This window comes from Furipterus horrens, unplaced genomic scaffold (genome assembly GCF_987537825.1).
Source record: "Furipterus horrens unplaced genomic scaffold, mFurHor1.1.pri manual_scaffold_7, whole genome shotgun sequence".
NCBI lineage: Eukaryota > Metazoa > Chordata > Mammalia > Chiroptera > Furipteridae > Furipterus > Furipterus horrens.
Genome location: NW_028327177.1, coordinates 49567862 through 49593781, shown reverse-complemented (window position 1 = coordinate 49593781; position 25920 = coordinate 49567862). Strand labels below are relative to the sequence as shown.

The window sequence follows — 25920 nt, the reverse complement described above, 5'->3', positions numbered from 1 at the left end:
CTGATTTTGTTTATTTGGGTCTTCTCTCTTTTTTTCTTTTTTTTTTCAGATTTAATGTGTTTTATTGATTAAAATATTACATTTGTGCCAATTTCCCTTCCCTCTTTTAGATTATGTCCATTAGTTGTGCATACAGTTCCTCCCAACCTCTCTCCGTCTATTCCATTCCCTCCTACCATGATCCCCAATTCCTATATCATCTCCCTCCCTCTCCCCACTCCCCCTCCCTGTTGACCTCCCCCCAATATGCTTCCCGTACCCACAGTTCCTTTTCCACTCTCGTTGCCTGTTTAGTTTGCCTTTGTTTCATCTCCCTAGCTTCTGTTTTTTAAACCAGTCCCTTTAACATCTCATATAACAGTGGTTTGGATCTAATGAACTCTTTCAGTTTTATTTTGTCCTGGAAACACTTTCTCTGTCCTTCTATTCTGAATGACAATTTCGCTGGATAGAGTATTCGTGGTTGTAGGTTTTGGATTTTCATTACTTTGAATATTTCTTGCCAGTCCCTTCTTGCCTGTAGGGTTTCCCTTGAGAAGTCAGCTGATAGTCTAATTGGGACCCCTTTGTACATAATTCTTTTCTTCTCTCTTGCTGCTTTTAAGATTCTCTCTTTATCTTTAATTTTTGACATTTTGATTATAATGTGTCTTGGAGTGGTTCTCCCTGGGTCCAGTCTCTTGGGAACTCTCCTTGCTTCCTGGACCTGCAAGTCTATTCCCTTCCCCAAGTCTGGGAAGTTCTCCTTTATTATATTTTCACTCAATTTTTCAAGTTCTAGTTCATCTTCCTCGCTCTCTGGCAAACCAATGATTCTTATGTTGGGCCTTTTATAGCTGTCCCAGAGGTTTCTGATCCTCTCATTGTTGCTTCCCATTTCCTCTTGCTGCACTGGTTGACTGCTTGTTCCTTCTCCATATTCCAGTTTGTTGAAATGAACTCTGGATTTTATTTCCTCACCATCTGTCTCGTATGTAGTTTTGTTCCTTTCGTTATGAAAGTTTTTCGCTTCTTTCTTATCTTTTTCCTGCTCTTTTGTGAATTCTGTAAGCCACCTGCTAACAATGGCCCAGAACTGAGCCTCTGACAGGTTTCTTATCTGTTCATCTGTCAGGTTCTCTATCTGCTGCCTGGTGAGTTGTGTCACCGGGATTTCTATAGTTGTCTGCCTCATTTTGACAGATGCGTTTTGTTTTCTTGGGCCGGCTGTCGGAGGCAGTGCCTGTGTACGCGTCATAAGTCAGCGACCGGCACCTGTCTGCGATCTATTTCGCAGCCCTGTGGTGTTTTCTTTCTTTGGGGGCGGGGGTCCAAGATGGATTCACACAGTTATTCAGCTAGGAGACCGGGATCTGTCCTCCCGCCCCCCTGGGCCTCACCGTTCAAGGCGATGCGGTGGCTGCTCTCCCCAGCGCCGGGGTCGCGCACTGCGGGGGGCCCGACCGCAGCCGGGGTTTCTTGCCGCCCCGCCTGATCTCAGGTGCGATCACAAACAGCGCTGCCTTCTTTAACTCTTACCTGCCCAAATGGCACCGCTGGTTTATAACTTCATATGTTGGGCTTCCGTGTAGTTTTATTTTCTGGAATTTCTAGTTATCCTTTGTTTTGAAGTAGTTGTATTCCTCTCTAGTTGTAGAGGGAGACCTAGCGTGTCCGTCTAAGCCTCCATCTTGGCCGGAAGTCCTTCTCTCTTTTTTTCTTAATGAGCCTGGCTATAGGCTTGTCAAATTTGTTTATTTTTTCAAAGAACCAGCTCCTAGTTTTGTTGATTTTTTGGATTGTTCGTTTAGTTTCTACGTCGTTTAATTCTGCTTTGATCTTGATGATTTCCTTTCTTCTTTTTGCCCTAGGCTTTGTTTGTTGTTGCTGTTCTAGTTCTTGTAGCTTTATGGTTAGGTTTTTTATTTGAGATTCTTCTAGCCTTTTCAGATATGCCTGTATTGCTATGAACTTCCCTCTTAGGACTGCTTTTGCTGTGTCCCATAGGTTTTGGGCTGTTGTGTGTTCATTGTCATTAGTTTCTAGAAATTTCTTGATTTCCTCTTTGATGTCATTGTTAACCCATTTGTTATTTAAGAGCGTGTTATTCATTCTCCATGAGTTTGGGTATCTTTGATTTTTTTCCCTGAGGTTGATTTTTAGTTTCAAGGCATTGTGGTCTGAAAAGATGCTTGATATGATTTCAATTTTCTTGAATTTGTTGAGGCTTGTTTTGTGTCCTACTATGTGGTCTATCTTTGAAAATGTCCCATGTGCCTTTGAAAAGAATGTATATTTTGCTTCTTTGGGGTGGAAAGTTCTATATAAGTTAGGTCCATGTGGTTTAGTGTGTTGTTCAATGCCTGTATATCCTTGGTGTTTCTTTGCTTGGATGATCTGTCTATTGTTGATAATGGAGTGTTGAAGTCCCCTACTATGAGTGTGTTGTTGTTGATATCCTTCTTGTGGTCTTCTAGTATTTTCTTTATGTATTTGGGTGCTCCTATGTTGGGTGCATATATGTTTATCAGTGTTATATCTTCTTGATGAATCGTTCCTTTAAATATTATGAAATGTCCTTCTTTGTCTCTTTTTATTGCCCTTGCTTTGAAATCCGTTTTGTCTGATATGAGGACTGCTACCCCAGCTTTTTTTTCAGGTCCATTTGCTTGAAATATTTTTTTATATCCCTTTATTTTCAGTCTATGTAAATCTTTTGTTTTGAGGTATGTTTCTTGTAGACAGCAAATATGTGGGTCCTGTTTTCTTATCCATTCCGTTACCCTATGTCTTTTAATGGGAGCATTTAATCCATTTACATTTAACGTTATTATTGACATGTATTTATTCATTTCCGTTTTGTATCTCTGTTCCTCTACTCTTTTTTTGTTTTTTCTTTTCCTTTTTCTTAGGATATTCCCTTTAGCATCTCTTGCAATGCTGGTTTTGTGGAGATGTATTCTTTTAGTCTTCCTTTGTCTGAGAAACTCCTTATTTCACCTTCTATTTTGAATGAGAGCCTTGCTGGGTAGAGTATTCTTGGTTGTAGGCCTTTGTTTTTCATTGCTTGAAATATTTTTGACCGTTCCCTTCTGGCTTGTAATGTTTCTGTTGAGAAATCGGTCGATAGCCTTATTGGAGCTCCCTTGTAAGTTATTTGCTATTTTTCTCTTGCTGCTTTTAGGATTCTCTCTTTGTCTTGGAATGTTGCCATTTTAACTATGATGTGCCTTGGAGTGGGTTTTTGGGGGTTCCTCTTTTTTTTATTTTTTTACTTTGGAATTCTTTAATGTGCTGGGCGTGCTCTCTGGAATGGCTGGGTTTTTGGAGATTCGAGCAGCAAAGGGCTCATACATATGGTACAGAGACCGGATCACGCACGCCCGGAGGCAGCACAGCTTCTCCATGGACTCTGGTCGCAGGCGCAAAGGCAGAGAGGCATCCAGCGTGTAGTGCCTGAAACATGACACAGGACTCCTACCAACGTGTCGCTCCTGCTCCTGGTCAGTCCCCCGTGGCTCCTCACCTCTGCATGACGCCCGACCAGTGGTCAGCTCGTCCTCAATGCTCACTCCCATGCAAACTACCATCTCCTTCACTTCTCAGCTACTTTTGCTTCTTTGTTACATGAAACCCAATCCACATATACCTTACAATCCTGTACTTCTGCACCCTTTGTAAAATTTGTAATCCTCAGTATTTCACTCTAAAAAAGGGCAAGTCTTTGCCTTGACAGACAACAGGCTTCAGGCCGTGTCCTGAGGAAGAGCCACCAGGGTCTGCTGTCCCATGTCTCAGCATGTTATCACTGGCAGTTCATAATCTTCACTACACTTCGGCACCCTTCTCCTCACCTCCACGACTATATGCAGGGCAGCGTCAGTATGAAAACTGTACAATACTTCAAGATGACTAGCAAACCTAAAAAGCTAATCCAGTTGGAAAGGCAAAGAGATGGGCATGTGAAGCTTTTGAAAACTGTAGCTAGGATAACCCCATGAGGAAAAGTCAAAGATAATTCTTCTGAAACCTGAAGCAAGATTTTTTGTTGTACATGGATACTGGATCAGGGCAGGGGACCACGGGGGAGATGGTTACCTGGATGACTTAATACTCTCGGTTTTAAATTAGAGGGACTCAAGGAGTCCAAAGCCAGGCTCACGCCAGGCATGGAGTAGAGAAAGTGCAAAGGTCACCATCCTGGGAGCAGGTCCACATCACAAAGAGCATGAAACCAGCTACACAGACAACAGGGAGCTCCCTGGGCCGCACCTTCGGTACAACCTGGTCCAAAAGGCAGCAGTGCAAGTGACAGTCCAGGCATTCTTACAAATCAGGGAGAAATTCACAATGTCCTCGGGACGAATGTAGGAGGCCAGCAGTAGCCAAATATCCATGGGGTACTTTTCTCCAGCCCCATCCAGGTCTCCTCTGTGCCTCCGGGTTTTCTTTTTCCTGGAGACTGCTCTCTCCTGCACACTCTCCTCCGGGGCGTCCAGCTCGTTGCTGCTGTCCACCACGTCACAGGGCTCACCAGCCCCAGAGAGAGCTTCCACGGCAGGGACCTGAGAGGCTTCCAAGCCACAGAGAGATTTTACTTCCTGCTGGACAGCATTGGCGACGGCTTTCTTGACCCGCCCAGACCTCACGACGGCCGGGTCCGAGTTGGCATAGTCCACCACGGTCACTCGTCCAGAGCAGGTGTCGTGGGCCCGGAACTTGAGTCGCTTCCCTTGCTTGGGCATGGCGGCCGTGTCGGGGCGAGGCCAGCCTAGCGGGCCGGGACCCCAGGCCATGTCTCAGGCCCCAGAGCCGGCTCCGGAAGCCGCGGGCCAGCTCCGGGCAGCCCCGTAGCCATCCCGCCCCGCCGGGGGTTCCTCTTTATTGGAACTCTCAGTGCTTCTTGGACTTGCATAACTTTTTCTCTCATCAGGTTCAGAAAATTTTCTGTCACTATTTCTCCTATCAGTTTTTCAATTCCGTGCTCCTTTTCTTCTCCCTCTCTTATTCCTATGATCCTGATATTATTTTTTTTAATGCTCTCCTGTAATTCCCTTACATCTTGTTCATATTTTTTCAATCTTTTTTCATTTTGCTGTATCATTTGAGAATTATTACCTACATTATCCTCTAACTCACTAATCAGATCCTCTGCTTCATTTAGTCTGCTTTTGACTGATTCTACGGTGTTTTTCAGTTCAGAGATTGCATTCTTCATTTCTTCCTGATTCTTGTTGATAGTCTCTATGTCTTTTTTTATGCTGGTGTAGTTCTCTGCAAGTTCCCTGTAATTTTCTTGGAGCTGTTGGTAACTTCCTTGGAGGTTGTCATAGTTGTTTTTGTGGTTTTCGAGCATATTGAGCTTCTTCACCACCATAGTTTTGAATTCCATGTCTGACATTTGAGCTATGTCTATTCCATCTACCTCTCTTTCTGAGGATTCCTCTTTTCTTTTCATTGAGAGGTTGTTTCTGCGTCTTACCATGCTGGATTCTTCTTGTTTGTTTTTGTTATTTGGATTTGTCTGCTTTGCCTTCCCACCTTTGTGGTATGAGATTTTTTATGGTAGATCTGGGGGTTTCAATGGTGCAGTCTCTTTGATCTCCTGAGCCTGATGTTCTTGGGGTACCTTTTATATCGTTTGTTTATGCTGTCTGGTTATATTTCAGATTTTTTTGTTAGGATATTCCTTCTGGCTTGTTGATTGAGAGTCACTCTATCCACTTTATCTCGAATTCTTTTGTGGAGATGCTGTTAAAAACATAAACACACAGCCCCAGCAGGAGACCCGCACCCTCAAAAATATCCCCCACCCTCTATCCTGCTATCATCAGCCAACGAGCCAGTATTAATATAAATGTAGAGAGATTAGAGCTTTTACACTATAGGAAGAATAGATAAGAGTTGTTTTAGTGAAGGAAAAATATGATTTTTGAGAGAGGGGATAATAGGTTAATAATAGTTGAGACTGTGCAAGACAGTAGGTAATATTTACGTTGTATGTTAATAACTAGAAAAAAAAAGGGGGGGAAGAGTGCAGAATATAGTAGGAAAGTGGAATTATATAGTATTGGATTTATATAGTAGTTATAGTCTATTTATTTAGAGTGAAAGGGAGGCTAAACTAGGCCCACAAACAAATAAACAACAATTGAAGAAGAGGGATAAGAAGGAAAGATTATATAAAACAGATTAGAGATATAGTTTGTTTTTTCCTCCTTCTTTCCCCTCCTCCCTCCTCCCCTCCTCTTTCAGGAAGAAAAAAAAAAGGAAAAAGGGAAAAAGAAAAAAAAAAAAGGAATGTTTTTACTCAGTTCAGCCTCCTTGTGTCGTCTTCTTTTTCTGAGTCCACAGCTGGTCTAATGTGATGGGTCAGAGATTCCTATTCCTTGCAGCAGTGGTGTGCGCGAGGTGGCCGGCAGGGCGCAATGCAAGGCAGCCAAGAGCCCACCTCAGGTCTGCCACGCCGTGCTCCAGGAAAGCAGGCCGTGCTGCGCTCCGGGAAAGCCCTCCAGGTGTTTTTTTGGCTCGAGCACCGGTGCGCACCCAAGGTGTCCGGGGAACTAAGCTCGGGCCTGCCGCGCTGCGCTCCTAGAAAGCCGGCCGTGCCGCGCTCTGGGAAAGCCCTTGAGGTGTTTTTTGGCTCAAGTGCAGGTGTGCACCCAAGCGGCTGGGGAGCTAGCCTCAGGCCTGCAGCACCGTGTTCTGGGAGTTGGTTTCTCGCCTCTTAAGGCAGGGCTGCAGACACTTGTGCTCAGTAGACATGAGTGTCTGTGAGTCGCTGCTGCCAGCTGTTCCCAGGCCGCAGCCACCCACCGTTCCCGCACCTCCTGAGCGGGCACATGCAGAGCCTGGGCAAGTGCTCTGTGCTCCAGATTCTGGCCTGGCTCCCACTGGGCTGGCCAGGGGCGACTGTGCACAGTCTTCTGCGTGTCCAGTGGGCCCTCCCTGCACCCGTTGGGTCACTGATTTTATGTCTGTTGGCGTGTGTCCGTGTCCAAGGGGCACCTGGATGCTCAGCCCTGCGCACCTGGGCCAGTGAATGAGGGCACTTCCCTATGCGCGCCCCCGGGACCCAAGGGTAGGGTTGGGGAGTGGATGAGCGCACCACTGCACCTGCGGTCCTCAAGAATGGCCTACCACCCCCAAACTTTCCTTCCCTCTCCACCGTCCACTAGAGAAAAATATAAAGGAGAATTATGTTCTCGCTTGCCCGGCAGCACTCTGTCTCCTGTCCTTCAGCACCAATGCCACTTAGTCGAGTCCTGTCTCTGCCAGCGGGCAGAGATCTGCTCTCCTCCCAACTCCTCTCCCGGGTAGCCTGTGGTCACCAACAAGCCTTTGTGTACTTCCAGCCACAGCTCTGGCAGCCACCCCAGTCAGGAATCCCATTTTGTCCCCTTTTCCTCCGCTATCCTCACTAAACAGGTTGTTCCCAGATGGATTTTCTCTAATCCAGCAGTGCCTTGGCTCAACTCCTGCCAGTGTCCAGCTGCTCACTGAGATGTTCTGTCTGCAATTAGCCCAAACTGCAGACGGGTTTCGGGAGCCTGAAACCGCAGCCTCTCCTCACTCCTCCGCCATCTTCTGTATTTTTTGGCTGTTTTAGACTTAAATCGGCATGCTGATTTCAAATCTGCAGTTAGTTTTCTTCTATCATGTCAAGTTCTTTTTTTTTTTTTTTTTGTACAGTTTATCTTAATGCGACCACTCTAGGCTGGGTAGAGCCTGGATCGAAGGAAGCACTAGTGCTCTCCTGTTGGCTGAGAGAAAACCTCCTGACAGTGGGGAGGGGTAGGGGGTGACCTTGGAGACCAGCAACAGGTTCATACTTGTCTAGGCTATTCAGTTACACATGAGACAGTGTGGTGAGAGGTTGTGTGCCACTCTATATAGTAAATAATATGCCAAAGTGTAGTCCAAGTTCTTGTCTGTAAAAAGGAGTTAGCAGAATTTATTTTTTTGTTTACGTATGTACTTATTTTCTTTCCTTCAGATCATGTCTGCCTCTTCAATTTCTTGTTGTAAGTGCCTAAACAATCCTGATTCATTTTGTTATATCTGTGGCAATTTCACCATTCCCACTCAAAGGACAAACATCCACACATTTTCCAGGCAAGCCTATTTTGCATATTTTAAAGTAAAACTTGGTGATAAGATAAGTCTAGGGTCCCTCACAAGGTGTACAAGCAGTGTGTCGAGAGTTTACAGATGTGGATGAAGGGAACATGTGATAAATCACCATTTGATATACTTATGGTTTGGCAAGAGCACAGATATCATTCAAGTGACTGTTACTTTGTATAGTGAAAACATAAGGATATAACAAGAAGAATAAATGTAAAATAGAGTATCCTAGTCTACCATCAGCTATATGCCCAGTGCCTCATTCAGCTGAAATCCCAGTGCCAGTTTTCATTGAACTACACTCTTTCAAAAAACAGGAGTATGGTGAAGAACTAAGTGACAGCAACGATGAAGATTTTGAAATTGAAGATGACTCAGTTCATAAGGGATTTTATCAGCATGAGTTGAATGATTTGACATGAGATTTGGGACTATCACAAAGGCTTCAGAACTCCTAGCATCAAGACTGCACAAGAAATACTTGCTTGATAAGAGTGAAGGTATCCTACTTGATCAAGAGAAAGTGCATTTCTGCAGTACTTTCGAAGTGATGGTGGCTTTGTGTATTGCCATGACATACATGGTTTAATGGAGGAATTGGGAATTCCAGTCTATAACACAACCGAATGGTGACTGTTCATCGATAACTCAAAGTGGAGCTTGAAGTGTATCCTCCTCCAAATGGCAACTTATTTGGTGCAGTCCCAATTGGCCATTCAGTTTGTTTTTGTGAAGAATATGAAGACATAAGGAGAGTCATTGATCTGTTACAATATGACAAGTACAATTGGATCATCTGTGTTGACCTTAAAATGGTCTGCTTCCTTCTTGGTCAGAAATGTAGGTACACCAAGTATCCCTGTTTTCTGTGTATGTGGGACAGTAGAACTCATGAGAAGCATTGGGTGGAGTCGAATTAGCCTCCAAGATCTGACCTCAAATCTAGAGAACCAAACATTCTACATGAGCCACCTGTTGACATAAAGAACATTATATTCCCAACTTTGCATGTAAAACTGGGTCTCATGAAGCAATTTGTTAAAGCTTTGCCAACTGAAGGAGACTGTTTCAAGTATCTCATTTTGGCTTTCTAGCCTGTTGTTTGAAAAGATAAACACCTTAATATGTATGTTTGCTAGCAGAACTTTACTACTTGTACACAATTTGACTTACAGTAACAATATATAACCTTTATATGAATAAAATAACTAAATAAACAGTATATTCAGGTAATTTTTTCCTTTATATGTACATTTTGTATGATTTTGGGGACAAAGGGATGGTGTCCTGTACCTTAAAAACTTGTCATGATAGAGAAAAACTGGGATCATTTTTGGATTCAGATGCCAAGTTAGTCAAAAACAAGTGTCAGATCAAACTCAATGAAAACTGTGTTCCCAAGTGCTATTGGTAAAACCTCATTCAGCATGGGCATGCTTGTAACTTTTCTGGCACATGTCCCAAAATGGTTGGGTGTTTTTGCGTGAGGTACAGACCTCAGTTCTGCTGAACTATGGTGATGCCAATGACCATATGTCCATCCTTGTCCCAACTCAGGGTGCAGCTGAGTTGAAGCTTCACCTGCGTGAAGCCTGCAGGATGTGGGCCCTCCAAGGAGGCACACTGGAGAAGATGGTGACACCCATGGGAGCAGCTTTCCCAAGTGAAAACATCTCCAACCTTTGCACCCTGGTATTGATCACATGGCCTTCTCCCAAACCGAAGAGCTCCTACATGGGCTGTTTACCTGGTAAGCCTGTGCCCCCTTTCTGGCACAGTGGTGACACTGGCCACTGGTAGCTGTGTGTCTTAAAAATGTCACCACATCTGTCTGAGCCTCAGTTTGCTCTGCAAAAAGAAGTGTGACAGAGTGTAGACCTCTTCATTTTCTCTCAGGGACTACTGTGGGCACCATCCATGGCAGGCCTTACCTGCTAGATGGCTGCTGCACATGCTGTGGCTGTTCATGGCAATTATTTATCTCTGTCCCCCACAGGAATTCACCTGACTCACCCTTCAGGAACTTGTGGCATTTGTCAGTTTGGAAAAGCACATGGAAAACAACCTGTTCAAAAGTTTGGGAATGTGCTTAGCTGATCCTCGTGCCCATCTTTGCTGTTTCACTTTAGGAAGCTCTGGCGATAGCAGGGGTCTCCACGCCAGTTCAGATATCTAGGTTGGTTCATATTGGAGTTGTTTTATTCAACAATCTGCACTAAGCACTGGTACAGGTGGGCACAAATTGAGACACAGCATAATTCAGTGAATGAAGGAGACAGAATCCCTGAGCCTCAATTCTACTTGATGAATCAGACAGTCACAACAGACGTCATTCCCAGGTCCTGCCATCCACCCATTAGTTCAAATGCAATCAAGGTCTCCTTGACGTCTGGAAACATAACTCCTTTTGATGATCAGTATGACATACCACGAGACCAAATAAAAAGATGAGTGGTCTTTGCACGCAGAAGGAGAAACTTGTGTGTCTTGACAATGGAGGTTGTGGGTGGAGAAGGCCCGGCCGTACAATGATCTCACACATGTGATTCCCAAGGGAGGCCCCAGCTCTGGTGCCTTCTGTTACAGAAGCTCAGGAGTCAAAGAGAACTGTGGGTGGATCCCTGGCCTTACAGACCCAGAGCAGAGGCTGGCCTGAGTTCCAAATCCACCACAGTCTGATTCTGCTCTGCCTGCCCCTCCCCATAGTCATTTCTCCTGACCACCATCACCAGGCTCAAAACAGGGGGTGTGGTCCAAAGCCTGCTCACCATTCTGTCTGTCCTCAGTCCAGATGAGCAGGTGCAAGGGGGATTGTTGTGAGCGATGCACAGGACCTTCTGGAGAAATTTCACTGAGAAGAAAGACCCACACAGACTCTGTGTTAAATGAGTTGCATCACCAGGCCTGCTAGTCCTAGGATAGCCATATAGGAGTTAGCATTGGTATGTGGCTCACACATGGATGGGCCTGGGTGTACAAGAGTCCCTATCCCATGCAAGGGTGCCCTGGGAGGGCAGTGTAGAAGGAGAATACCAGGACTCTGACTTTGCTGCCCAACTGCCATTCGCCAGGGCCTTTGCCTTCATGTTGGGTACCTGTCCTGTCAAGGTGCAGAGTTTCAGCCAGCTCTCCATGTGCCCTGGCTCCTGCTGAAGCAGGCCTCAGTGTAGGGCAACTTTCCTACTTCCTACCAGCTGGGCCAGGGCTACCCCATTTGGGTTGATCTGGAGCAACAAGAGCCCTCTGGGGCAACGCCAGAATGTGAGGAGACAGCCTTTGGGAGGAGGATCTGAAAATGGGTGGTTCATGATGGAAGTTTCCTTAAAGGCAGTGTCATCTGTCCTGTCTCTGGAAAGGCAAGGGAAAATCAGGCATGTGTGTGAATCTTTTTTTCTCCTGCTCCAGATCCACCTCCAGAGCTCGAGAGCACTGCAGAGTCAGAGGAAGGGCCTGCTTAGGCTAGCAACAGCTCCAGCTAGAGGTCCTACCTTGGCCTGGCCTAGCCTGGCCTGAAGCAGGACCTGAAGCCAGGATGGAGGCATCCCTTTGAGACTTTTCCCTTGCGTCTGAAAAGTTCTCAGTGATTACTCTAAATAAATAAGAAGAATACTTTTAGAATGACACTGAATGATAATTTTCAACAATAACTTTTTTCATGCAAAATATATTTCATGAAAGAAAATCCTGTAAAAGAAATAGAAATAAAGTTGTTAATTAAATATGTGTAGATAATATGTACTCAAATACATATACATGTTTTAATATATATGCTATATATGGAAGGGTGATCTCTATACAGCCCATTAAAAAAAACTAAAACAAATTTAAATTTTATGATAATTAAATTATCTCTGTATTGCTTAGTGCTGTGTCTGGGGTTTTGTTTCATTCTTTCATTTGAGCCATATTTCTTTGTCTCTTCAATTTGGCACCTTCTTGTGTTGTTCCTGTGTATTAGGTAAAGCTGATTTGACTCCCTGTCTAAGCGTACCTGTTAATTTGTATGGGAAGTATCCTTAGGAATTCTCCAGGGTGAGCTACATTCTTTACCACTTTGTGGCTCTGTACAGGGCAGGGAGGGTTGGATAGGGGATATTGCTGCTGCCCGGCCTCTGGAAGTTTGCCTGGCACTTGCTCTATTTCCTGTCACTCTACTCCCTTTGCGTGTGGGACTAGTGCCCTATGAGCTATTGCCCTAGTCGTGAATGCCAGAGTGCCTGGGTTTGGGTATGTTTTAAATCCATGCTGGCCCTTTAAAAGGACTCTGTGGAGAAACTGGCAGTTTCTTTCTCCTCCCCAACCCCTACTGGTTTATACAACCAGAGGGTATGAGGCTTTATGTTCCCAGTGCTGGCAACCTGGGCTTGTGTAGTCTGGCCTGTGGCTGGGATCCCTGGCTTCCAAGGTACCCTGCCTGATGTTTACCCACCGCACAGGAACATGGGACCAACAGGCCTGCCACAGCCAATGCCTCTCCACGCCTCTCCTCATCTTCGCCTCTCTTGATTCTGCGTCTCTGCCCTTCCTACCAGTCTGGATGAAGGTGGCTACTTCAAATCTTTGCTTGTCAGACTTCCATATGGTTATATTTTGTGGCAGTTCTGGGTGTCATTTGTTTTGAGGTTACTTGTAATCCAACTTGTTGTTGCGTAAGGAGGCGAAGCATGTCTACTCATGCCTTCATGTTTACCAGAAGTCATAACTATAAATTTAAAATCTCATAGAAACTGTTATGTGCTCACAAAAACATGTACAAGAGTGATACAATGGTGTACATTGCTTGAAAAAGAAGGAAATCGTATTTGTGATAGTCCATAAATAAATAATATTATGCTAAAAACTTTACCTATAGTAAACCATATTCACTTAATCTTCAAAATAGACATGAAGTTGGTACCATTAGCAGGAATTTTCAGATGACAAATCTCAGATACAGTGACTTAAAATAGTGCTTTAAAATAACAATTTAATACGATCTCCCAGTTTGGTGAGTCGACTGGACTCATCTGGGTGGCTCCCATGGGAGATGTCTCACAGTGCCGTAGCATCAGCTGAAATCATCTGAAGGCTCCACAGGGTACCATGACCAACATGGCTGAAGCAGCACATTGGCAGTTGAGGCTGGCTGTTGTCCAGAAGGTAAGTTGGGATCGTCCATCAGTGAGCCTAGCTGTGGCCTCTGCAGGTGTCCTCACCTGCTCAGAGCATGGCACAGGCTTTGAGAGGGCCATCTCAAGAGCATATCCTCCAGCAAACACAGGCTGAAACTGCAAGGTCTCTTATGACCTGGTTTTTCAAGGTCTCAACCTCATTTTCATGCCTTCTCTTGCTAAGGTGAGTCAATAAGGCCAGCCGTGATTCAAACGGAGGGAAATAAAGTTCCACCTCTTGATATAAGGAGAAGCATGTGTATATGGGGTGGAAGACATCGATGGGGGCCATCTTTGAAGCTGTCTACATAATGGCTAGTTCACAATTCTTACTAGATTTCACAGTAACTAAGATGTACTGCTCAAACCCTCTTTCTTGAAACATCTTTTCTTTTGCATTTCTTGACACTGCACTTGCATTTCCTACTTCCCTACTTGGTCCTTCCATCACAGGGAGCTGGGTGGCACATGCTCTGAGGTGGTCCACACTTCCCTTTAGGGACTTGCTCTTTTCTCAGCATTTGCACTCACTAGGTAACCTCGTTTTCCTCCATAGCTCTCAATGCCTGCTATGTGCTAATGACTCCTAATTCTGTATCTCCAGCTTGGAATCCTCCCTCCCAACTGAATGGGCATGTCAAACAACATACTGAAGCTTCTATGGTTCCTAATAGGCATTTCTAACCTGCCTCAGCCTGTTTTTATTCAAGTCCTTGTCAAATACCATCTCTAGTCCCTCCCTGAACACTATATAAAAAATAATACTTTTACACCATCATACTCTATCCTATGATATATATTCATTTTTAAATTTCATTTTGAATTCTCACTTGAGGATATGTTTATTTTTAGGGAGGGAGAGAACAAGAGGGGAAGAGAGAGAGAAAGAGAAAGAGAAAGAGAAAGAGAAAGAGAAAGAGAAAGAGAAAGATGTGAGAGAGTAACATCGATCAGTTGTCTCCTGTAGGGATTGACCTGTCACTTGGGTATGTGCCCTGTCTGGGAATTGAAAAAACAACCTTTTGGGGAAAGGGACAGTGCTCTAACCAACTGAGCCACCCACCCAGGGCTGTGATTTTATTCTTTTCTTAGTAGTTATCCAACTAATGTACTAGAAAAATATTTACTGTCTTTTCCAAGTTTATGTTTTTGTTAGCATCTTGACTATTACTTAAAATATTTTATGGTTTTTATCTGCTGTTTCACTTGAGAGTTAAGACACAGTATCCCAAAACATAGGAATGGCCTTATTTAATATTCTCCAGTCTCCCTTACCCTTAGCTTGCAGGTAAAATTCCTGAATTCCCAGTGCTTGGGACACTACCTCCTATTTTTCTGGTGCCTACTATGCCCTTAAGTTAAATGAGATTTTTTGGTGTCTGAGGGCCATGGTTTTCTAAAGCTTTTGCTGTAATTTTTTAGTTCCTGTACTGTAACTTCTGTTGACAGTATTCAAGCTATAATTAAAAAATCAGCCATTAATTGTTCACTGAAGAGACTTTAGCTCTCAGCATTAGGGTAGCACTTAGGGAAACAAATGAAATGCCAATACTTTTCAAATATCTCACTTTTGTGTTGGGACATGTATTTATTTAGGATATTTCAAAATCACAAAATAACAAATCCATGTAAATAAAACACCAGTTCAAGACAATGCTCTGAGGCATCCACTATTTAGAGATTTGAAAATGGTAAAAAGACTGAGAAAGGTTAAAAAAGTGGTCCCAGAAGTTAGAGGATATTTCAGAGTGAGACTAATCAATTGTGTGGTGTATCACCATTATTATCCCCATTTAAAATCTTTAAAATCATGTTTATTTTCAATTACAGTATAACATTAGTTTCAGGTATACACCCCAGTGATCAGACATTCCATAACTTAATAGGCGAGCATCTTGATAAAATTCACACCCGTCTGACACCATACATAGTCATTGCACTATTATTGACTATATTTCTTATGCTATAATTTATATCTCCATGCCTATTATGTAACAACCAATCTGTACTTATTTATCCCTTCCAATTTCTCCCACCTCTTTTTGTCCTCTCCCATGTAGCAACCATCAAAACATTTTTTGTATCTAATATTCTTTTCCTGTTCTGCTTGTTTATTTAGAAGTTTTTAGGCTTAAGTGTTGATAGCTATGCATTTATTGTCCTTTTATTGTTCATAGTTTGATTTTCTTCCTCTTCTTACAGAAGAACCTTTAACATTTCATCTAATACTGCTTTGGGGGTGAGTAGCTCCTTTAGCTTTATCTTGCTTGAGAAGCTCTGTATCTGTCCATTGATTCTAAGTAATTGCTTTGCTGGGTAGAGGAATCTTGACTTTTAGGTCCTGCTTTTCATCACTTGAATATTTCTTGTCACTCCTTTTTGGCCTGCAAAGTTTATTTTGAGAAATCAGGTGACAGTCTTATGGAATCTCTCTTGTATGTTGATAAGTGCTTTTCTCTTTCTGCTTTTAGTGTTCTCTCTCTTGAACCATTGGCATTTCAATTATGATGTATCTTGGTGTGTGGTCTTCTCTGGGTTCAATTTGTTTGGGACACTGAGCTTCTTGGACTTGTATGTCTATTTCCTTCACCAAGTTAGGGAAGTTTCTGCTCTTATTTTCCTAAATAAATATTCAATTTCTTACTGTTTCTCTTCTTCTTCTGGAACCTCCATCCTAGGGATGTTGTTATGCTTGAAGGTGTCCCAGACGCTCCTTAAATTCCATATCTGTTTTTGGATTCATTTTTCTTCTTGTGCTGCTGATTGCATGTTTTTCGCTTACTTATATTTCAAATCACTGATTTGATTGTCACTTTTATCCACTCTACTATTGATTCCCTGTACTTATTTATATTTCAATTAGTGCATTTTTCATTCACTGCTTCTTTTGTATGCTCTTGAGGTTTTCAATAAATTTACAGAGCCTCCTTATAACCTGTGTTGTGAACTCTGTAGCACCCACTCAACAACAAGGTTCACTATTCTAAATGTTGGGCACATGTACACTTTGAACAATGAAAGATTGAATGTCTAGAGTTAAATGGAGGCATTCAAATATCTGAGCCCAGGGCCATCCATGCAGCAGGAGCAATTGGTGATGTAAACCCCAAGAGTGTCCTCCTGGATTCAGCTTGTTTCACCTGAGCTTCCTGGGTAGTGTCTGCTTCCCTTCTTGTCTTCTAGGACATTAGCTATGGTAGGTTCTGCTATCAGATCGGTTCTTCTGCCTTCCTTCAGAAAGGGTCTGACTCACCATGACAATCACCTCCACTCTACCCAGGAATTCCTACCTTTCTCCAAAAGTCCCCAGTATACTGAGGATTTCTGGCTTCAAAGCATGGAAAGACCTTCAATTATCTATGATCAGACACACTCATCCGATGAGTGATATCAGGCCAGGAGAGGAGGGAACATTTGCAAGGCTTTCGAAAATATCACTTGGTCACCTAATATATGTTCTGAAGTGGTTTCTATCCTGAGTGCTGTAATCTGTACCTTCTAAAGCTTACAGACACTGATTTATAACATGTAGACACAGCTCTTATGACATGCCAGGTGTTCTCTCCAACTTTCAAGCTTTCATTCTTTAACACTCCTTATAACATCAGAGAAGGGTTTTTTTTTTTAAATTTTTTTATCGCCAAATGTTAGATGAGGAAACTTAGGTAAAATTACACAGCTTACCAACCTTATGCTTATAATGTACAAATACGGGTACCTCACAACTTCTGTGGATCAGGAGATGTGTATGACTGAGGCTCAACTGTAGAGTTTTTCTTTGCAAGGTCATTAGCCTGGCTTTCTTCATGATACAGTCTGGACTGAGAGCCCAAGGTCCTACCTGTTAACCTGGGCACTCACATGGCTCTAACCTATAAGATCTCCACAGAGGAGAGCTCAAAACATGGGTGCTTGTTTTTCCAATTCCAAGCATATGAGACAGAGACAGAGACAGAGACACATGTACATAGAGAATAAAATAGATGTTGAGAGGATGAAAATCTACTCAAGAATGAGTGTATGAGTGACAATGAATAGCTGACATCCCATGGCCTTGGTTGTATTCTAAGGTGTTCAGAAATCAGTTACTAAAACTCAGTGGATCCACAAGAATGTTCCCACCAGGAGCAGGAATCACTAGAGCCACTGTGGAGGCTCCCACCAGATGGAACAACATGAGGCAATTGTTCTGATTCTAAGTTTAACAAAAGGCCACTGGAAGGTTTTAGGGCAGTAGATGATGATATCTGAATTTCCTATTACATCAACCCATTGAAGTTCCAGAGCTGAAAAAGAGGCCAAGATGAGCAGTGACTTCCCTGAGATCATACTCTGGACCCCACGCCTGTTTATATTGGTATTTAATGCTACATCACACTCATTTTTGTAACTTGCACTATTATGTTTGTTCATCAGATTCATGGGATGTCAGCCCATTGGTGTTAGAAGCATTATCTCATTTGTACTTTAGCATGTCCTGAGTAAATGGTGTCTAGCATCATTGTCATTATGTAGGTTAGGAGACTAGGGAGGCCCTGAGACACACACAAACTTCCCCAGAGGACAAAATTGGTAAGAAAAAGGAGTTCTGAACTCAGAACCTGCTATATTCCCAAGCATCTGTGGAGGGGACTGTGTAGGTATTGGTGTACAGATAAGGAGATGACATGGGCAAGATGGGTGAGCAGTGACCAGGCCAGAGGGGGCTTTAGGTGGCTCTGATTGGTTGAATGGGCCCAAGACATGGAAGCAACAAGTGCTGACCTCACTTCCTGGTGGCAGATCACCAAGAGAAGTTAAAACTCTGGTAATTAGGAACCCACATTGGAGACACAACTGCCTATCCTGCTCAATTGACTGGAGAGAGTCAGGAACATAAGATGTGTCTTTGCTGTTTCTTGACTTTCCAAGGCTGTCAGCTCAAGAAAGCCCAGAGTGATAAATGTTTCTGTTGCTGTAGGCTTTGGTGCAAGTGCCATAGCTGACACCTACTACCCTCTGGCATGAGGTACCATCAGGTAATGGAGGGAAATCTAGGACAAGCCCATCCAGGCCAAGTTCCACCTGGGATCCCACTTGGGCAGCCCCAAACTCTTTAGCCCTCTTCCTGCATATTTTTGTGTGTTTTTTGGGAATGGTGAGGGAAATCATGGGATTATTGTTAGGGGTTTAACGCCTGGAGGGTCTCTCATGTTCACCCCTGAGGTCATAGCTTGCAGGGTAGGAAGCTGAGTGCTGGGCACCAAGCTCCTCTACTCACCTGTTAATCCTGAACTCTCTTGAGAATATCATCTCATTTTTCCCTGGATGGAGGTGTTTTCAGGTGTCTTTCTCTGTGTATATGGTCTGGGGAGCAGAATTTGTGGTGGGCATATCCCCCAGAGGCAATGCCCAGTCAAGCTCCTGGCATCTCCTGGCTTGGAACCAGGCTATGTCTTTGCAGAACTCCAATGAGGACATTGTAGTGGAGTTGGCTGTTGGGTTTACTTATGCCATCAACTGCCACAAAGGACAAGTGTCCCAGATCAGAACACAGTCCAGTGCCAATCTGAAGTGAGAAGTGGCCCTGAGATGCCTAAGGTGAGACCATAAATGAAACTCTAATCTGGGGCGTGAAGTTTTCACAGGCCAACTCCCAAATAAATCCATACCTCCAATTTTTCCCACCACTTCCTGCTATTGTAGAAATACGAATTTAACATATTTGTTGTAATCATAGAAAAAAAAATCTTCCTCCCTTTGCATAGGCTTATTTCATTTCTTTATCAACCCATCCCACATATCCTGTGGAGCAAGTATCTCAACTGTCCTTGAACATCTTCAGGTCTAAACATCATCACACTCGGTAGGGTGGTTTGTAATTACAAAATGGGATGGAATTAAGATATTTGAACACTTCTTTGCAAATTGTCACATCACTGAGCTTGAAGACACGCTGTACGTGGGCTAGGTGAGAAGCTGTGGCCTTACTGCCTTCCATAATATCCCATAAAGGAGGTAATTTTGCTCAGTGATTCAGCCTTTTACTCCTGTTAGACCTTGACATGATTTACTTCTGCAGCCATTACAGAAGGGCAACCAGGAATGTTTTCACCTTGCCTGATGGACTGTGTGCTAGTTTGTTAGGTCTGACTTTACACATGACCACAAATTGGATGGAAGATTCCAGATGCCTACTGGCTCAGTACCCAACTCTGTCCTTGCAGAACATCGTCGAGGAGCTGTTCCATGAGTCACAGTACAGCATCTACCAGGTCAGGGTGCACGTGCACCAAGCCAACAACATTGTCCAATGCTCATTGAAGGTGAGAGCTGGTCAATGGGAGTCTTCACACCCAAAACCTGAGATGACCAGAGAGTGCCTAGAATCTAGAATCCAATCTAAGAATGACTCCCTTAGGGCCCATCCAGGACTTTAATTATTAGAGTGTCACACATCCTATGATGAAATTAATATAGACCTTCACTTCTCCTACAGGCTCCATCAGATGGTACAAAGACACTACTCACATATTTGTAAGAATTTTAAGGAAAATAATATTTCATTTCATTTCACATTAAGCCATGGGCATATTTTCATTTTGCTGTTTTTGTTGTATGTATTATCTGCCCATGGTCCTGTGGAGCAATTAGCTCCAATGTCTTTGTAGATTTCCCTAGGTCCTAGACATCATCACAATTGATTGTTGGGGTTGTGTACAAAAATGAGGATCAATAATATATTGGCTACATTATCTGCAGCTTTTCATCCTAAAGAGCACAACAAACCATTCTTGCCTGGCCTGGTTATGAATTGTGACCTTATTTGTCTCCATAATATTTTGTAAGAGATGAAGTTTTCCTCAGTGATTCAGTCATTAAGTGCTTTTGGTCCTTGACATTATTCAGTTCTGCAAGTTCAGTAGGGCTGCCTGGAACATCCTCGATGTGTCCTAAGAGACTGTATCAGTTTTCCAGGTCTGCCATTAAAATAGAAGCACAAATTCGGTGGTGCATCCCTGATTCTTACTGGCCAGCAACAGGGCTCTCTATCTTTGTAGCTTTTCAACCAGGACATTGTTGAAGAGCTGGTCAATGGATTCAACTACTCAATCTCCCTAGACAAGGAGAAGGTGCATCAGGATGCCAACACCAGTCAGTTCCCCTCTAGGTGAGAGCAGGTTCAGTTGTGTCTCCATGTCCATTATCCTGAGATGACCATCTAGTGCCCAGAACCCAGACTCTATTCTAGGAACTCCCAAAGGCCCTCCTGGGGCTTTCTCTGAAGTGTTACATAGTTCCATGTACAAAGTAATATGGACCTCCACTTCTCCCTCCAGCTAAAAATGAGGGGAGAAATACAGTTCTGGTATTCAAGAGACAATAAGAAAAATCTTTTATTTCAGAGTAGAGCACAAGCATATTTGTAGTTTCCTGGATTTGTCTGTGTTGTGTGTGTGTTTGTCTGTTAAAATTACTTGCCCCAGGTATTCTGTGGTGCGTTCAGCTAAACAGTCTTTGAAGATTTTCTGTGCTAATGTAGGTTGTTTGCCACAGTGATGCAGCCTCTTAGAATTGATGGACATGGTATAATTTAGTTTAGGTGTCGCCCAAGCAGTGGTCCCAGGATCAGCTAAGAGTGATGAATGGAATGTATTAGTTTTCTTGGGCTGCCATAACATAGGATCCCATTAGATGGTTGAAACAGCATACTAATTTTTTCACAATTCCAGTGGCTAAGGGTTAGAGGTGAGATAGTTATTTTGGCTACCTGCTCTGCTGAAAGGCCTTTCTTGGGCTTTTTCCTCCTGAAAGGCCTTTCCTGGATTTGTAGATGGCCCTCTCTCACCTCTGTGTCATATGGACTTCCCTCTGTACTTCCATGGGTCCTACCCTCTTCTTCTAAGAGAACTGATCATACTGGATTAAGACACACATCTCTTAATTTGTTTCACCTTAATTACTTGCTTAAAGACTCAAACTCAAATACAGGCACATTCTGAAGTTCTAAGAATTTAAAGCCTGCTCATGGAATTCGGATGACACAACTAGGACCACACCGTATACATATACTATTCTCAGCTAGAGATAGACGACCACAGCTGAGGTATGGACACACATGTGTGAAATTTTAACAGCCTCATCCAGACTCCAAATCAAATGCTGTAGTAGCACGTTGCCAACAGCAATTTTGTGATGATGGCTGTTGCTTGGCACCCAGCCTGGCCCAAAGATTTCTCACTAATTTAACTTTTTAACAATCAGATATGAAGTTGTGTATGGCAATGCCAGGGGTTCCTCGATTTGCAATTGCCTAACGGTGTTTTGACTTGCCTGTCAGCTGGTCAGCAGTTACCTGGATTTGTTTTTTCCTGAGTCATCTCTGCAAATCCCTTCCTGGTATCTGGCCTCTCTAGTCTGGAGCCACCAAGCATTTGACCTTTTGCTGAATCTGGGATGTCTATGATGAGAGTATCAAAATGCCCTTCAATGTAAAAGGAAGAGATAGAAGTGTGTTTCTGGAAATAAATCATTTTCATAGGCCATGTCTGTCTATCTTGTACATTGTCCCCAACCTTGGAAGGGACAAGGTTCCCAAGACCCTTTCCACCCACATGAGAAGCAGATAAGTCTCATCTAGCTAAGAGGGAATGCCATGCTTTGGACAATTCTCAGTTTTGACCTGCATAACCTTGAGCAACAATTGGCATCCCTAAACCTCTGTGTTCTCATCTCTCTAATGGGGATTCTTTTAAGGACACAGGGGGATCAATGCTCTTCATACAGACTGTTAACATGGAAAGTTTGTTGTTCTTCAGCTAAATGAATAGCCTAGAAAGTAAAAATTGTATTAACATCAGATACCTACTAACTTCAATGGATATTTGAAAACTTATTGATAAAACCTCATTCATAATGGGCACTCTTGTTTCTTCTCTGGCACAATCCCAAAGGTGCTGGGTGTTTTGGCATGGTTCTCCTGGTGAACCATGGTGATGCCACTTGACTAGACATCCATCCTTGTTCCACCCAGGGTGCAGCTGAGTTCAAGCTTAACCTGCATGAGGCCTGCAGGATGTGGGCCCTCCAGGGAGGCACACTGGAGAAGATGGTGGTACCAGCTTTCCAAGGTGGAAACGTCTCTCACCTCTCCACCTGGGTGTTCAATCACACGCCCTTCTCCCAAACCCAGGAGCTCCAGGATGAGCTGTTTACCTTGTGAGCCTGTGCCCCCTTTCTGGCACAGTGGTGACTCTGGTCTCTGGTCACTGCGTGTCTTAAAATGTCACTGCATATTTCTGAGCCTCAGTTTGCTCTGCTGAAAAGAAGTGTGGCAGATCATAAACCTCTTCATATTCTTGCAGGGACTACTGTGCCACCAACCATTGCAGGCCTCACCTGCTAGCTCGCTCTGCAGATATGTCCGTGGGGCGTCCTGTGGCTGTTCTTGACAATGGCTTATCTCTGTCCTCTAAGGAAATTCACCTGATTCATGCATCAGGAGACTGTAGCATATCTGAGTTTATAAAAGCACGTGGAAAACAGCTTGTTCAGAAGTTTGGGAATGCGCTTAGCTGATCCTTGTGCTTGTCTTCAGTTTTGCCACATTCGAATCTCTGAAGATAGTGGCGGTCTCCAGACCAGTGCAGACATCTGGGTTGGTTCTGGTTGGAGTTGATTCATTTGACAATGTGTATTCAGCACCAAGTACAAGTAGGCACTAATTGAGAGGCTTAGCATAATTCAGTGAATGAAGGAGACAGAATCCCTGTGCCTCAGTTCTACTTAGTGAATCAGACAGTCACAACAGACATTATTCTGAGGTTCTGTTCTCCATACATCAGATCTGATGTGATTAAGGTCTTCTGGACATTTGGAAGCACAACTCCTTCTAATGATCAGGGTGACATACTAAAAGACCAAATAAAAAATGAGTTGCCTTTGGGTCCAGATGGAGAAACTTCTTGTTCATGACAGTAGAGATTTTGGGCAGAAAAGGCCTGGCAGAACAATGATCTACACATATGATTCTGAATAGAGTCCTGAGCTCTGGTCCTTCTGTTCCAGAAAGACAGTGGTCAATTAGACCTGTGAATAGGTCCCTGGACTTGTAGAACCAGAGGGGAGCCTGGCCTGAGTTTTGCTTGAGTTCCCAAATCTCCACATTTTGACCCTGCTCTGCCTGCCCCTCTCCACAGTCATCTCTCCTGACCACCATCACCAGGCTCAGTACAGGAGATATGGTCAAAAGCCTGCTCACCAATCTATCTCAGTCCTCAGTCCAGATGAGCAGGTGCATGGGGGGTTGAGGTGGGCAATGCACAGGACCTTCTGGAGAAATGTCACTGAGAAGAAAATCTCACCCAGACTCTGTGTTATACGTTCTATATCACCAGGCCTGTTAGTCCCAGCACATCCACACAGGGTTTAGAGGTGGCAAATGGCTCACACACAGATGGGCCATGGTGGACAAGAGTCCCTATCCCCCACAAGGGTACCCTGGGATGGCAGTGTAAGGAGAATACCATGACTCTGACTTTGCTGCTCAACTTCCTTTTCCTAGTGCCATTACCTTTATGTTGGGAACCTGGCCTGACAAGGTGCATCGTTTTGGCCAGCCCCTCCATTTTCCTTGGTTCCAGCTGAAGCAGGCCTTGGTGCAGGGCAACTTTCCTACTTCACACCAGCTGGGCAAGGTGGTATAATACAGTAATTATGCAGAGATTAGGACAAGGCTGATAAAGCTTTTTCAAACATCCGTAGATCTCTTTGGGAGATTAATCATATCTGTAACCTTTAAAATGTTTGTATCCAGTCAAATATGCCCTCAATAAATGAGTTTTGTTTTTGTTTTTTGTTTTTTTTTTTAGAAATATAAATTCCTTTACTCTGTTGTTTACTTAGATCTTGAATTTTAACCTGATTATTTGGATGTAGCAGCTGTCTCCCAGGGGATTAAATAGTCAAGAGGCAAAAATTAGACTGTAATACTAAAGGTGCATCTGATCTTAGGAAGATGCTCCACTTCTCTGGGCCAATGGTCATATGCCTGAGACCAGGTTCTCTTTAGCTCTGACCTCTGTCTCACATTATTCTGTCAGCCAGCTATTCTGTGATGCTGCCTATTGTCAGCAGTTGTGCTCAGTGCTGGCATTGTGGTGTGACTATATTTGAGGAGCCTGAAGGGACTGGCATAGTTTGGTATCTGTGTGGTTTCTTTGCTTGATGTGGCAGAAATATAGACTGGAATGTTTTCTGTTTATGTTGCATATTGCATTGTTAGTTATTGTGACATGCCACTGAGAATATGGCTTAATTGTCTGGTCATGTTGCTATTTTCTAAAGTCAGAGCACACTGAAGCATTTTACTGGAAACTTTTTCAAATATTCACTAAACTACTTACTCGAATTCAATGACAATCTAGTAGACATACCCTCCTTATATATCGATACTTTGTTGGCAGCTTTCAAGTATATTGTTTAAGAATTAGAAAAATATATCCTGTAGGCAAGAGGTTACTAGCTCTGTTTAGAAATTGAGATTTAGAGAAATTAAGAGCATTGTCTAAATTCCTGTACTGAAAGAGACAAATTTCTTGTCCATATATGTAATTTTTAAACAAGATATAAAATAAATAAATAGATGAATAAATAAATACATAATACAAGTATGTTCAGTACCTAATACTCATTAAAATATTCTCAGAACGTTTCTGAAAGATAGCTCAGAAATGTTTTCTTCATTCTATAGTTCATGGCACAGTTTGGACAAAGTAGAAATAAAATAATTTGCCTACCAGCATATTAATGGAAAAGCTTTTTATTGGGAGATCACATTCTTCTAAATGATGTATTGAGATAGAAGAATATTGTTTCAGACAGATTAAGTGCTCCAAATGAAATACAACAGGGTGACATAATAAACAGTGACTGGAGTAGGGTGAGCCAACATTAGCCAGGGTGGCCTCAGAGGGCCTTTTAGTACATCAGAGCTGAGACCTAAATGAGGAAGAGGGGGGAGCCTTGTGCATATTTAAGGAAAAATCGACCCAGCATGTGTAAAGTCCTGGAAGGGGTTAGGACTAGTAAAGGAGAGGATAAAAATAAGGCCAGTGGTTGTCTATTTGTAGCACTTGGCACTGTCTGAAACAGTGTTACTTGTGAAATTATGAACTGTCTATCATCCCTACAAGATTGCCAGGGACTTTATTTACCCCTGTTTACTATTCTATTCCAGCACCTCGCACAGTGTATGGCAGATAACAGGTATATAGTAGTATTATTATTGAATGAAAGAAAAAATATGCTAGGTATATGAAAGTGTATCCAGCCCAGCTCCTGACTTTGCAGGAGAGTTAACAGACACCCAACAGAGGTGAAAAAACTAAGACTTCCAGCGGGAATCGGACCAGACCCAGGTTTTTGGCTGAAGGGCCTCTTATTGTTCTCCTGCACCATCTTGCCCTCTACTGCTTAAATTGTCAAAACCGGTTAAGTGTTTTAAAAAGCACAAGTTCTTCCCATACAATTGGTTCCCTTTTCATCTTGCTGATATTTTCTTCGCTGAGCAGAAACTCTAGAGTTTGGTTTAGTCCCATATGTTTATTCTTTCCTTTATCTCCCTTGCCTTAGGAGATATATCAGCAAAAATATTGCTATGTGGGATATCTGAAATTTTCCTGCC

General features: G+C 43.2%; 2 protein-coding genes and 1 pseudogene across 3 annotated transcripts in view; 2 read left to right on the top strand and 1 right to left on the bottom strand.

Annotated features, from left to right (window-relative positions):
* Positions 1-11902, top strand: part of LOC150004424 (uncharacterized) — a 99191-nt gene extending 87289 nt beyond the window's left edge. The window contains exons 5-6 of the transcript XR_016512385.1: positions 9664-9856; positions 11512-11902. The gene's annotated coding sequence lies outside the window, so the exon portion shown is untranslated. The remainder of the gene's footprint in view (positions 1-9663; positions 9857-11511) is intronic.
* On the bottom strand, positions 3243-4841 carry LOC150004425 (transmembrane protein 183 pseudogene; annotated as a pseudogene). Its single transcript, XR_016512462.1, has 2 exons — positions 4252-4841; positions 3243-3435 (listed from the first exon to the last, which is right to left on the bottom strand). The product of XR_016512462.1 is annotated as a transmembrane protein 183 pseudogene (transcript).
* Positions 9626-23941, top strand: LOC150004423 (ral guanine nucleotide dissociation stimulator-like). Its single transcript, XM_090284904.1, has 3 exons — positions 9626-9656; positions 22265-22454; positions 23800-23941. The coding sequence occupies exons 1-3, from the start codon at positions 9626-9628 to the stop codon at positions 23939-23941; spliced, it is 363 nt and encodes a 120-aa protein (XP_090141030.1).
* Positions 23942-25920: the final 1979 nt, after the last annotated feature.